The 14,232-nt window shown below is 38.6% G+C and overlaps 2 protein-coding genes across 4 annotated transcripts in view; one reads left to right on the forward strand and one right to left on the reverse strand.

The window, feature by feature from the left end:
• Positions 1-14,232, reverse strand: part of LOC133572062 (voltage-dependent calcium channel subunit alpha-2/delta-4-like) — a 70,414-nt gene that overhangs the window by 15,747 nt on the left and 40,435 nt on the right. The gene's annotated exons all lie outside the window — the stretch shown is intronic.
• LOC133572064 (leucine-rich repeat and transmembrane domain-containing protein 2-like) lies at positions 304-14,229 on the forward strand. The gene is made up of 4 exons (XM_061924719.1): positions 304-458; positions 10,683-10,781; positions 10,849-11,523; positions 11,606-14,229. The coding sequence occupies exons 2-4, from the start codon at positions 10,736-10,738 to the stop codon at positions 12,076-12,078; spliced, it is 1,194 nt and encodes a 397-aa protein (XP_061780703.1). The 5' UTR covers positions 304-458; positions 10,683-10,735; the 3' UTR covers positions 12,079-14,229.

The raw sequence follows: 14,232 nt of genomic DNA on the forward strand, positions 1-14,232 counted from the left end.
CACACTTTACACACCGAAATCATGAAAATTGACCTACAAGCAGGGCATTTCAAAATGTTTTAAGAAATGCATTTTCTATTTACAGTAGTTCAATGCGTTGGAGCTACGTGGGTCGAATATCAGGTTTTAGTCCCACTAGGATAGAAAAACAAACACACATCATTAGCATCAGCGTGTGGTCTTTTACTGTATATGTCTCCGCATCACATGACCCTCGCTCGCCCTCAGCAGCTGTGCGTGCGTGTGTGTGTGTGTGTGTGTGAGAGAGATGCAGGCAGCTGACAGAGCAGTGATGATGAGGATGAGGAGGAGGAGGAGGAGCGTTCAGATTCAAGTGTGGTCCAGCTGTAAAGGATGCAGACTTGTTAGGACACTTCACATCCTTGAGGAGCGGACAGAAGGATGTGATGCAGATAAACAAGACTGGCTATTTGGAGGTTGGAGCAGCTCAGCACATGGTGAGTGTGTGTGTCTGTGTGTGTGTCTGTGTGTGTGTGAGTACACCCTTTTGCACTCCTAACCTCACACAGGAAGTGTGGGTATTGCAAATTTTTAACTGCACTTTAAAAAAAATTTTTTGCCTATCATTCACAATCCTTATGTAAGCCCATTACACGTTTTCTGTATTTATGCATTCTAAATTGTAAATAAAAGTTATTAAAAGTCAGCTAACAATGAAGTCTATGGTAGTTGTTCTAAAGCGCTAATAAAAAAAAAGATCCAAAAACCCCCATTAAGGTTTTATATACACACTGTAAGTATTTATGTAATGTAGTAACATTCATAATAACATGTTGAAACACTAAGCATCGTGTAGCAGTATTGCTAAGTGCTAAACACGAAATACAAACTACACACAATCACTTACTGTACAAGGTCTGCTCTCACTGGGATACCGACTGATGAGATGTTTATATCTTCTGAATAATTAATAGTATGACTCGCGAATGTCAGAGTTTGTAGGTGACGAACCCCAAGATGCAGAGATGGCAGGCTTTGTCCAGGAAAACATGATTTAATTTAACACTATAGCAAAAAAACAAACAAAAGGGTACAAACAAAAGGCGCGCACAAGGCGGAGAACAAACTTGGCTATGAACTAAAATAGCACAAAGGCTAACTGGACAAGAAACAAAAACACTTACTGTGACACGAAGGAACTATGACATGAGCAGAGTGAACAAAAGTAGACAGAGCTACAACGACAAGTATTATGACAGGTAGTAGTGACAACAAGTATTAGCGACAATGACAATAATCCAGCAGTGACTGGAGGGTAGGGCAGGTATAAATAGCAGCTGGCTGATTGACACCAGGTGTGGCCAGGTGCCAATCAGCCACAGCTGAGGGGACACAGCACTCAGGGAGACAAACAGGAAACAGAACCAAAACAAGAGCGCTGATAGGAAATACTACACACACACACACAGAGGAAAAACTAAAACACAACCAAACTGTCAGGGGCAAGCCTGACAGCGAAGGGTTAAATAAAAAAATATGACCGCAAACGAGCGTCTTTTCCTGTCTTTCTGGCCATATATGGGTCTTAGTTGGATGTCAAAATTGACCAACTTCTCGGTTTATGTCCACACTCTTCTACTATCCAGGTGAGAGGCATGATTTAGGATCTAGAACACAGGTTCTCAAACTTTTTTCACCAAGTACCACCGTAATGACCAACATTAAAGCAAAAAATGTTTGTTTGAACATTTGATTAGTTTAAGAAACTTTCTGTGATGCAATCCAGTGTATTCCCTACTTCATTAGTAGTGTTTGAGAGCAGAACTAAAGGACAAGAGATCACAATAGTTTTTGGTTCTTTTGTGGTTGCTGTGCCTAAATATAACTACAAGACCAGCCTAAATATAACTACAAGATCATGTTAAGTCCTAGTAATAAACATTGTGATTGTCGGTCCTTATTTTCATTCTTCATTTTCATAACAAACAAAAAGTTTAGTTGTTGTTGTGGAGGAAAGCCAAGTGTTTTTTTTTTAAACGGATGACCACATTATAGCATCTTTGGTGCTATTTGTTAGCATCAAGAAAATATCCTTAATAGTATTAATAAAGTAGATGAATACATCTCTGGTAGGCTCATTAGCATAGATATATTGATATCGCGAGCAAACATTGCTGAACAACAGCTAAATATTGAGACAAAATATCAACTTCAGAGCATAAAAACAACTGCAGACATGAATTGGAGATGAGACTAATATTTGTAGCAGGAAATCAACTGCAAACAAACTTATCCTTTTTCTCATTAGCGTCACGATCACAGCAGCACTCGTTAAGTCAATCAAATACGTTAGCGATGAACGAATAAATCCAACTTTGTCTTTCACCGATTAATGTTTAATTTGTGGACCCCTCAGATGTAAAGACATGACGTGCCTCCAATCTTCTCTTCTCTAAATCCTTGTGTCAAATGAAGTGAGGTGGTACTAACGCCTTGGTGATGATAAATGGTTTAAATATTAAAAAAAACATTTTTCTTAAGAGCATAAAAATCTACTCCATCCCATTTAAAATATTTTTTTATAGTCGCTTTTATATTTGACTCCAAACCAGGGGTCCCCAAAATCCGGCCCACGGGAAGTCCAAAGTAAAAAAAAAATTAAAAAAAATTAAAAAAAATTAAAAAAATTAAAAAAAATTAAAAAAAAGTTTTTTTTTTAATTTACTTTTTTTTTTAATCTGTCCTTTCTACTCCATTTTCTACCGCTTGTTACTCTCAGTGTCTCCTAGCCGCTCAGGCAAATCATATTTTCTAAAAATGCATTTTCCCATCGATAACGTGGTGACATCGCGCTCTGAATATATATATATATATATATATATATATATATATATATATACACATATACATATACATGTATTATATACATATACATATGTATGTACATCTATGTGCCTGTGTATATATATATATATATATATATATACATATACATATACATATACATGTATTATGTACATATACATATGTATGCACATCTATGTGCCTGTATGTGTATATATATATATATATATATATATATATATATACACATATACATATACATGTATTATATACATATACATATGTATGCACATCTATGTGCCTGTATGTATATATATATATATATATATATATATATATATATATATATATATATATATATATATATATATATATATATATTTATATATATATATATATTTATATATATATATATACAGCCCGGCCCCTGGCCAATTCTTTTTAACCCAATGTGGCCCCCGAGTCAAAAAGTTTGGGGACCCCTGCTCTAAACCTTTCAAAATACGCCTAAACCTGCACAAATTTAGGTCAATAAACAGTAGTCTAAAGGGGCTGAGACCATCGCCTGAAACCCGGAAGTGTCTCTAGGTCATGTGATCGCAATCTAGCTATATAATTGTTTAAAAATATACATTAGAGATCGACCGATTATCGGTAGCGATATTTGGCGTTTTAAAAGAAATCGGTATCGGCTTTTTTACTATTATAACTACATCAGCAGATACAATATATACCAGAATTTAGTGTTAAAACAATGAATAATTATTAAAGTATATAAGTAATAAGCACTGCTCAAGTATCAGGTATTATGCCCTGCATGAGAAAAATAATTTTTTACTGGAGCCAAAAAATGTTTAAATTCATTTAAGAATGAAAATTAGTTTCATTGTCAATAATTCTCCCCAAATATGTTTTAATATCTGACAGGGCATTTACATGAGTTTTTGTGAGAATTATTCTCCAGTCTGCTCAATTAAAAAAAATAATACATAAAAAATGTTTGTGATTCGATTAAAAATCGTGATGAATTGATTATTTACAAGAGAGTTGCATCATGACCATATAACGACAAGTGATGACATCATGAGCGATGGCAGCTTTTGGGGGCGGGGCCAGCACCATCTGCAGCGCTGGACAGACGTCTGTTTAATCTGATGTCACTGATGCGTCTAATCTGGCTGATGGTGCACTTGAGCCTTGCAGCTGTTTGCTCCACAAAAATGGAATAAACAAATCTGTCTTGCTAGCAAAGGCGAAGTGCTAACAGTGACACGAAGTTAGCACACGAGCTGACGACAGACGACATTGTTCAAACGCCAACTCAACTTCGGATCTTTGGCCGTCCACCCCTGTTGATGTGAAGTGACATCAAACATTCTGCGGTGTCTTTGTAGCAAGTTAGCAGAGCAAGATGGAGCGCTAACAAAGCAAAGCGCTCCAGGCTTGCTTCGTGACTCGGATGGTGCGTCTGGGCTCTAAAAGCGGCCTCCCGGCACCCGGCCTGAGTTAATGGACTCCATCACATGTGACCTGGCCCAGCACTTCATTTTATGTGGCTCGCAAAAGTCTGGGAAATTATGTGCACTTCACTCTCTTATTAAACATATTTATTCTTTCAATTCTACCAGAGAAATTGCATGAACTGCATACAATTGTATGTCTTTTAAACTAGACAACTATGTGCAAGTGCAAAAAATGTTTTATGAACACACGGCTGTCAAAAGTGCAGCACACAACTACAGTTTTGTTGGCCCACAAATGTAAAAAGAGAGCAAAAATGTGTAATGTAATGTGAAAAAAGCTAAACAAGTGATAGTAATAACTCAGGGGTGTTCGGACTTCGCATACTGAAAAGTATTCAGGACCATTTTGCATTATCATTATTATTATTATTTAAAAAAATAAATAATAAAATACATTATATATATATATATATATATATATATACACACACACACACAGTATATATATACTGTAAGTTAAAGTTAAAGTTAAAGTACCAATAATTGTCTAATTGTCACACACACACACACAAGGTGTGGCGAAATAATTCTCTACATTTGACCCATCACCCTTGATCACCCCCTGGGAGGTGAGGGGAGCAGTGAGCATCAGCGGTGGCTGCGCCCGGGAATCATTTTTGGCGATTCAACCCCCAATTCCAACCCTTGATGCTGAGTGTCAAGCAGGGAGGTAATGGGTCCCATTTTTTTGAGTCTTTGGTATGACTCGGCCAGGGTTTGAACTCACAACCTACCGATCTCAGGGCGAACACTCTAATATATATATATATATATATATATATATATATATATATATATATATTTATATATATATATATATATACACACACACAGTATTTAAAGACAAAACTTTGTATAATATATTATTATTAGTATCAACATTTCTGCTTTTTCTCCTTATATTACGTCTATTTGTTGTTGTTTTATCTTTTATTTTTACCACTGTAATAATAATTATAAACTTTGACACTAAGTTGTGTCTTTAAATATATGCAACATTTGTTATTAGCATTTTTAACTAAATAAAAATACCATAAATTCCGGATTATAAGGAGCTATTTTTTTCCAATGCTTAACACCCTGCGGCTAATTTATGAATTTTTCTTCGCGAGTGACCATAAAGTTTGATGTTCAATAGTTTTTATCAAACCCAAGCAGAGGACTGAAATGGTTCGTTATTGTTTGAGCGATGGCGCCCTCCTTTAAACGAGTTTGCTGGATTGAAAATGTACTCTGTTTTAATGCCTTGAACCGAAAGTATAACCGTCTATAGCGTTTCTACTCATGTGGATTCTTCAATCATCACTCCTAGCAGCGTTTGTAAGTTTTATAATATAACTAAAACAATTCTTACTTTCTAAAGGGTCCCATGTGTGATGTCTGTAGGAGTGTTTTCATGCATATTTGTACGTGCTATCGTAATGTAATCAATTAGCTAATATGCTAAAACATTTACGAGTGTCTGTGTTAGTATTGTTAACTTACAACGGCATTCTTTTTATGTTGTTTCAGTTTCACAAATTCCTCAGTAAATTCACCAAAACGTCACCGTGGAGTTATTGAGTCTGTTTAGCTGATTGGAGGGCGAGCTTCCGCAGCTAGTGGGTCCATGACGATGACTTCTCAAAGTCAATCAATCAAAGTTGACTTATATAGCCCTAAATCACGAGTGTCTCAAAGGGCTGCACAAGCCACAACGACATCCTCGGCACAGAGCCCACATCGGGGCAAGAAAAAACTCAACCCAATGGGATGACAATGAGAAACCTTGGAGGGGACCTGGGCGACCGGTGCAATGGACGTCGAGTGGATCTAGCATAATAGTGTGAGAGTCCAGTCCATAGTGGATCTAACATAATAGTGTGAGAGTCCAGTCCATAGTGGATCTAGCATAATAGTGTGAGAGTCCAGTCCATAGTGGATTTAGCATAATAGTGTGAGAGTCCAGTCCATAGTGGATCTAACATAATAGTGTGAGAGTCCAGTCCATCGTGGATCTAACATAATGGTGTGAGAGTCCAGTCCATAGTGGATCTAGCATAATAGTGTGAGAGTCCAGTCCATTGTGGATCTAACATAATGGTGTGAGAGTCCAGCCCATAGTGGATCTAACATAATAGTGTGAGAGTCCAGTCCATAGTGGATCAAGCATAATAGTGTGAGAGTCCAGTTCGTAGTGGATCTAACATAATAGTGTGAGAGTCCAGTCCATACTGGATCTAGCATAATAGTGTGAGAATCCAGTCCATAGTGGATCTAACATAATAGTGTGAGAGTCCAGTCCATAGTGGATCTAGCATAATAAATAGTGTGAGAGTCCAGTCCATAGTGGATCTAGCATAATAGTGTGAGAGTCCAGTCCGTAGTGGATCTATCATAATAGTGTGAGTCCAGTCCATAGTGGATCTATCATAATAGTGTGAGAGTCCAGTCCATAGTGGATCTAGCATAATAGTGTGAGAGTCCAGTCCATAGTGGATCGAGCATAATAGTGTGAGAGTCCAGTCCATAGTGGATCTAACATAATAGTGTGAGAGTCCAGTCCATAGTGGATCTAACATAATAGGGTGAGAGTCCAGTCCTCCGCCGTTTTACTGCCGTGTTATAGACACCGTTTGACAACAATTAAGGTATGTAAATAAACATTTACAGAATCTTTCTGTGCAATAAACCCATTTCACAACTTATATATCTGTTGCTAATATACGTAAAAATATGTTTTTCTTCTAAAATTTAGTCTTTGCGGAAAATTTGATACATCAAAACGGCCCCCGCATACTTTTGACTTTTTAGTATGCGCCCCTTGTTGGAAAAAGTTGGGACACCCCTATATTATTAACATATATTCCAACCAATTTTTGTCAGGACTTTTGACTTATGATTTCAAAAGCAAGAACGGTATGTTATCCATCAATGTGTACATTAAAAAATGAAAAAATCAAATCCATAGGGAATTGTGTAATAACATAATGAGGAGAATATACATTATAATTCTTATACAAGCAGCCATAACTGCATTGTGGCCCTCAACGAAAACCAGTCTGACACCCCTGGACTACATGTTGGTGTGGTGGTTATGAGCGAGGACCTTTCTTTCTCCTCCGCACCAGCCCAGACCGTCCCGTAATCTCCTGATGTTTGTGAGCAACTTCACCAGATCATCTGGCGCCACTCACGAGGGCAGAGTGCAGTGAATAAAGCTTTCCAGGGATTACCCGAGTCAAGCCTCTTCTGGATCGGCGCCAGGCTGGAAGGGGCAAGCTAGTATTAGCATGTAGCACGTAGCAAGAGCTAAGACGCTTTAAAGGGGTCATATTAGGATTTTTTGACATTTAAAAACACTTCCTTGTGGTCTACATAACATGTGATGGTGGTTATTTGGTCAAAATGTTTGAAAGATTTTACAAACCATCTTCAAGTTGGGCGTTTTGTGGGCGGTTTTATTGACGTGCTGAAGTCTTCCTCAAGGCCACGCCCCCTTTAACTGCGTCTTCCCTCCGTCTGCTATGTTGTAGTTTTTAGTAGGAATGTTCTGATTAGGCTTTTAAGTGACCGATTACAATACCGATTTTCCATGCTTGAAACCGTCCGATATCAATAACGATCACATGTATTAACTGTTAATTGGTCAATTTATTCATGACAAGTCCTATTGACAGTTTGGCTCTGGCTCTCATCGAAGGCTGACATGTTTCCTACCCGCTCCCTTATTTCGCCTGCTTGTTTCTTCGTCTTGTCATAACGTTATTGCATCGTCTTTCTGCACTGCTCCAAAAAATCTAAACAATGAAATTGATCAACTTGCCTGTCAACAAAAATGAGGTTTAGGGGAACCTGCCTGTCCTAAGGAAAAGTTGTTGCTGGACACACAACAGACTCCTGGGAGAAGTGGAGGGTCGTGTTCCTGGCGATTATTTCAGTCCAGGACGTTGAAGACATCTACCTATTCGGAACCATGATAACAGGACAGCTGCAAATTGGAGTAAGCGTTGTATCGGCAAACAACCACAAATGAGAGGGCAGCGCTGGGAGCACTCAGACTTTTTGTGATTTCTGCACTGAATCGCAAACTGGTTAACATCTTGGAGTAGCCGACTGCTCCGCAAAGCGAAGTATGATGATACCTATAGGATGTTCAGTTTGTAATTTGCTTTTTTCACCTCCTCTTTCCCCAATGTTTACAATTTTTCCTACCTTTTTTTTTACATGGTGACCCATCAGTTTTCCCCTTCTGTCTACCCTGTAACAGTATGTCTGATCTTGGACGGGTTTATACTAAAAATGTAATTTCGTCGTACTTTTTAAGTGCAATGACAGTAAAGTTCCATTCCATTTGTTTGAGCAAAACGACGTCAACAGCACACAATAACTACACAAAAGCAAAAACTAATATCTACTAGTCTTTTATATATTTTGATTTCCCTGAATTTGCAAACATTAAAACAAAAAGGCTTCTTGAAGCACTTATTTTTTGTGTTATTTCAAGCTAGCTTAGAAATTAGCATGTCAGGTCTTGGCATGCTCTTACTGTGTGAATGTTTAGCTTTGTTATAAAGTGATTGTGATGCTTAAAATCAGGGATCCGTATTGGCCGATTTTCATGAAAAAGTATGTGATCGGCTTTTAACGCAGATTCCATCTGGCTAATATTGTACTTATTTTGAGTCGCCCGGTTGACTACCTAGCAGCTAATTGTGTATCTCAAGCAGAAATGATTAAGTAGATTAATAAGAGTTAGAGAGAGGATAATATAACAACTTATAACTGTTGATGTGTCAGCATTTTTGCATCCAGTAGTGCACGACGCGTAAAATGATGCTGGATCAATCCATAAATTGGTGGTGTTGATACCAAGCGTAACATCAGTATATGGTCGATAGTAGAGTGATTAGGTCAATATTTTTATTTTCTTCAAATAATTAAAAATATATATTTGTCTGATGTTTACAATTTTAAGGAATTATTCATTGGATTCAGGAGGACTTTTATGGAAAAAGGATTTAAAAGAGTACTAGGTAGGTAATTAGCGAAAAGATTGGTCCAAATACTCTAAGTGGACTATTTGGGGTGGTCCCTTTGTCAACTTCTCTTAGCAAACCCAAAAAGAATCTTGCAGCATTCACTACTTTATTGGCTCAAAGTCTCATTGTGCTAAACTGGAAGGCAACAGTGCCTCCTTGGATTAAAGATGTTCTTTATTTTCTCAAACTGGAGAATAGGCTGACATCGAAAGGTTGTTCTGTGGAGTTTCGGGATTGGTTTCCCAAAATATGTAAAGGAGACCGATCTCCAGTTTGGTCCCGATTGAGAGGTGGTTGAATTGGGGTTGATTGATGAGCCTTTTGTTGGCCTTTGCGTATTGCTGCACCGTGTTGAGGCCATTCGGAAGTGCAGTTGGCTGTTTGCTTGAAAATATTTGACAGATTTTTTTTCCTCCGATTTGTATTGTATTGTATGTCTGTTAACTGTTTGTCAATAAACAAAAAAAGAGTAATAGTAGTTTTGGATTTTGTTTAGTTATCGTAGACTATTGACGTTGTTTTACTCAAACATCTCTATGTAATAAAAACAATAAGGAAGTAGTTTGACTATTGTGTTGATATTTGAACTGTCAACAGCACTCACCATAAATAAATGGAAAAATGTACAGTTATTACATGTGATCTGTGTCAGTATCGGTATCGGCTGATCTCACTCGTGGATGGTCGGTATCGGAATAGTCAGCATAAATCTTTGAACGGAACATCCTTTCTTAAGATACTGAGAAATGTCGTTGATTTGCCACAATGGAGTTGACTATAATAACTCAGCTGGTAACCGCCTCAGTCAGTCAAGTGACTAAAAAAAATCAGTCTGAAGTCATCGGATTTACAATTAGCTACTTTTACACAAACATTGGTCAATACCGAATGGTGTTTTTTAGTTTCCTATTTTTTTCCTCCATATGGAGTCTACTGACAGACATAAGTTGGAACTATACGCTACTTTGTATCAGAAATGGCAAGCGCGAAGGATGCACGTGCATGTACGAGCCAGTCTGCCCCACTATAAGAGGATAGTGAAAAATAACTTAATAAGAATGGTGGACCTGCACAAAGCTCTTCGGGTAAACCTCAACCAGATATGGGGATATCCGCTGACGTAACTCAGGAAAACGTAGTCACTAAAGCCTTAAATTCCAAACGTCTCTTTTGGAGCCATGCCTCCACGGTTTGATTAGGATTAGAATAGGGTTTCTTTAAGTTGGTAAAGTTGGACCAAAGAGATGAAGCTTAAGTTCTGATCCTGGGCCATCTTGTCGGATATGTAGGTGATGAAGAGCAGCAGTGAAGTGCCATTTTGCTCTTGTTTTAGGTTCTGTGCAAGTGAACTGTGTCGGGATCGGCGGTAGAATCCATGTGGCCGACATGAGGCAGGTGGACCAGGAACGGCACAACCTCCACGAGAGTCTTGGTGAGCCTTCTCTCAGGATTCACTTGGTTAAGGATGGTGATGATGATGATGTTTGTTTTTGGTCCAGCTGGTGCAGTCACATTGACTCTGGTACTGGTTCTGCTCGGGTCAGTCCGCTGCTGTCCCGGCGTCTGCACCTGTGATCGTAACACCACCGATTGCTCCGCTCTGGGCCTGATTTCTCTGACCCCTCTCCTGCCACTGCTTGACCAGGACTCTGAGACCCTGTACCTGGCCCAGAACAACCTCTCTTTCCTGGCTGCTGTGGACTTGGCCAACCTCAGCAGCCTGGAGATCTTGGATCTTTCCCAGAACCACTTTTTCACCCTGCAATCGGGAGTCTTCTCAGGCCTGAGCGGCCTGCGGTGGCTCAATCTGTCCACCAACTTCCTCGGAAGGCACCTCGCCACCTCAGATGTCAACCGCAGTAAAGAGGCAGAGCAAAACCTAAACAGAAGCCGTGGGGGCGTCAGCCTGAGCAAGGAGGTCTTCCGGGGGCTGGGGTGGCTGCGAGGACTCGACCTGTCCTCCAATGGCCTCTACTGGCTGCCCACGGGCCTGCTGGATGGACTCCAGAGACTAACTTGGTTGTCGCTGGCCAGGAATCGGCTCGCGGTGCTGGAGAGGGCAACCTTTGAGCCTCTGGTGGGGCTTCAGCAGCTCCTCCTGGCTGGGAACCCTTGGGAATGTAATTGCAAGCTATGGAACTTCAAGCACTGGGTGGAGTGGATGATCTACAGAGGTGAGCAGGGTTCACTTCTACTAAATGTCCTATCGCTCATTCAAGAACTCTAATGCGCTTTCTTTGTGTTGCTTCTTCAAAGACGGTCTGGTCGACACGATAACGTGCAGCTTTCCCAGGAAACTGATCGCCAGGAACATCCGCAACGTGCCGGCCGAGATGTTCGAGCACTGCGTGCAGAGCGTCGCCAAGGAAGTCACACCCGGCGGCGGCGGCATACGACCCCTCTGTTCGCCGGGTCGTATCAGCAGCAACGACGAGTGCGTTCGCCAGCGCTACCGTCCGGTTAGCGTCCGCCGAGCGCAAGTGACGCAAATCGTGGCGGGTGTGGTGTGCGGCACGGTGTGCGTCATGATGGTGGTGGCGGCAACGTACGGCTGCGTCTACGCCTCGCTGATGGCTCGCTATCAGAGGGAGCTGAAGAAGCGAGGGCCGCCTCTGATGGCTGAGGGCGTGGCAGACGACCTGGGAGACGCGCAATCCCCAACGACGCCAGAAGAGGCGCCGCCTAAAGAGGCCTGCGTGGTGTACGGGTACCGCATCAGCAGCTTCTGACGGGTCCAGCACAGATCTTTGAAACTTCCAACGACCCAAACACCACGACCCTTGCATTCATTTTTCCTCTGCAGTCTCTTTGTGACCAACCGATGCTCAAGCGTGACACTTCTTATTCATGTCCTCGGTCCTCCTGTTGGATCATCTCCATAGCAACGTCACCTGACCTCGCTGAGACTCCGTTTTCTCATCCTGCAGTCCTACTGCCACCTACAGGCCACACTGAGCAACTACCTAATGTCTCGTTTAAGTGTGTAATAGAAGTAGATTTACATGGTGTGAGGGCCAAATAGGACAGCAATAAATAAATACATCTTCAATTACCTAAATGTGTCATTAATTAAAATAAAAAAATTAAAAATGTATGTGTTATTACATTTGTACCTCTTTAAATTATTGTAAAATTATTTATTTAATTATCTACCCCAGTTCAGGGGTGCTTGTATTATTTAGTTAAGTGGAATGTTAGAAAAAGCTAGATCATTTGAAACAGTCAAACAGAAAAAGGTACAGTAGGTACAAAAACACTAACCTATTTATTATTAACCTTCTGGAATGGACTTATAATGTCTTTAACTTAAAGTGGAGTGGTAATTGGTCACAATAATTAATCTCATGACATAGTACGTGGAGTGATGCGGACACGTTTGTTACGGGATACAATTTTAATACGCTGCTGCCTAGGAGACTTTGTATGTGTAGAAAATATTGTTTATATTGACAAATGTCATGATTTAGACTGCCATATTGTTTAATTAAGGACACAAATTATGGATGGATAGCTTGCGCTAATCCGATAATTGTTATTTTGCCCATATCGGATCCGATTTCAATATCATACCAGGACACCGCCAGTTGTTACCATCAAATTTACGTTTTTTTTCACAACAATATGCCTTTTTGCTCTTTTTCATGGTTACTTTTTTTTAAACTTTATTTCAACCATATGCTGCCACACTTAAGACCGCTGGCCTAGTTTAGTTTTTAGGTAAATGACTGATATTTTCTGTATTTATTGGTTTTTTGCATCCTGGTAAATTTACTTTCATTGCTTATCGTTTATTTGAGTTTGTAGAAGAGTGCTTCTAAATACAATGAATTATTATTAGAATATAATTAAATGCAGCTAAGTAATTAAATAGTGACAAATTGAAAACCTGAAATAAATAAATATTGAAATAATAAAACATGAAATAATTTAATTATGTAATAATTAAATAAGTAATTAAATAGTGAAATAATTAAAACATGAAATAATTTAATAGTAAAATAATTAAAACATGAAAAAATTAAATTATCCATCCATCCATTTTTTACCGCTTGTCCCTTTCGGGATCGCGGGGGGTGCTGCAGCCTATCTCAGCTGCATTCGGGCGGTAGGCGTTATACACCCTGGACAAGTCGCCACCTCATCACAGGGCCAACACAGATAGACAACATTCACACTCACTTTCAAATAGTGAAATAATTAAAACATGAAATAATTAAATTATGTAATAATTAAAACATTTAATAATTATATGTTGTAATAAATAAATAATTCATTGGTGAAATATTTAAAACATGACATAATTCAATTAAATAATTAAATAACTAACAAGTGAAATAATAAAATTGTGAAATAATTAAAACATAAAATAATTAAATTATGTAATAATTAAATAATTAATTAAATAGTAAAACAATTAAAACATGAAATAATTAAATTATGTAATAATCAAATAAGTAATTAAATAGTAAAATAATTACAACATGGAATAATACAATTGTGAAATAATTAAGTAATTTTTATATACGATTTATTTAGGATTTTAAATTTTTTACAACAAACATACACAGCCATATACATTGAAATGTTGGCAATGTAAATGCCCACAAAACACCACACAAAACAGGAGGAAGGAAACAAACAACACAATAAATAAGTATTTTTGTATAGAACTAATTGCATAGTTAAATAAATATAATTACGTATAAATTAAATCAATGAATTAATTGTATTTATTTTAAATTATAATTAATTATTGATTTAAAGGTTGATTTATTTCATCATGTCCCATTAGGCCAACTGTACATTGCTTTCCACATGTCATGTGAGAAGCACACCTCAAATGCTCCTCATGAATATGGACTTTTTTAATAAACTATTTGTGA

Source organism: Nerophis lumbriciformis, linkage group LG29 (genome assembly GCF_033978685.3).
Source record: "Nerophis lumbriciformis linkage group LG29, RoL_Nlum_v2.1, whole genome shotgun sequence".
NCBI classification, from domain to species: domain Eukaryota; kingdom Metazoa; phylum Chordata; class Actinopteri; order Syngnathiformes; family Syngnathidae; genus Nerophis; species Nerophis lumbriciformis.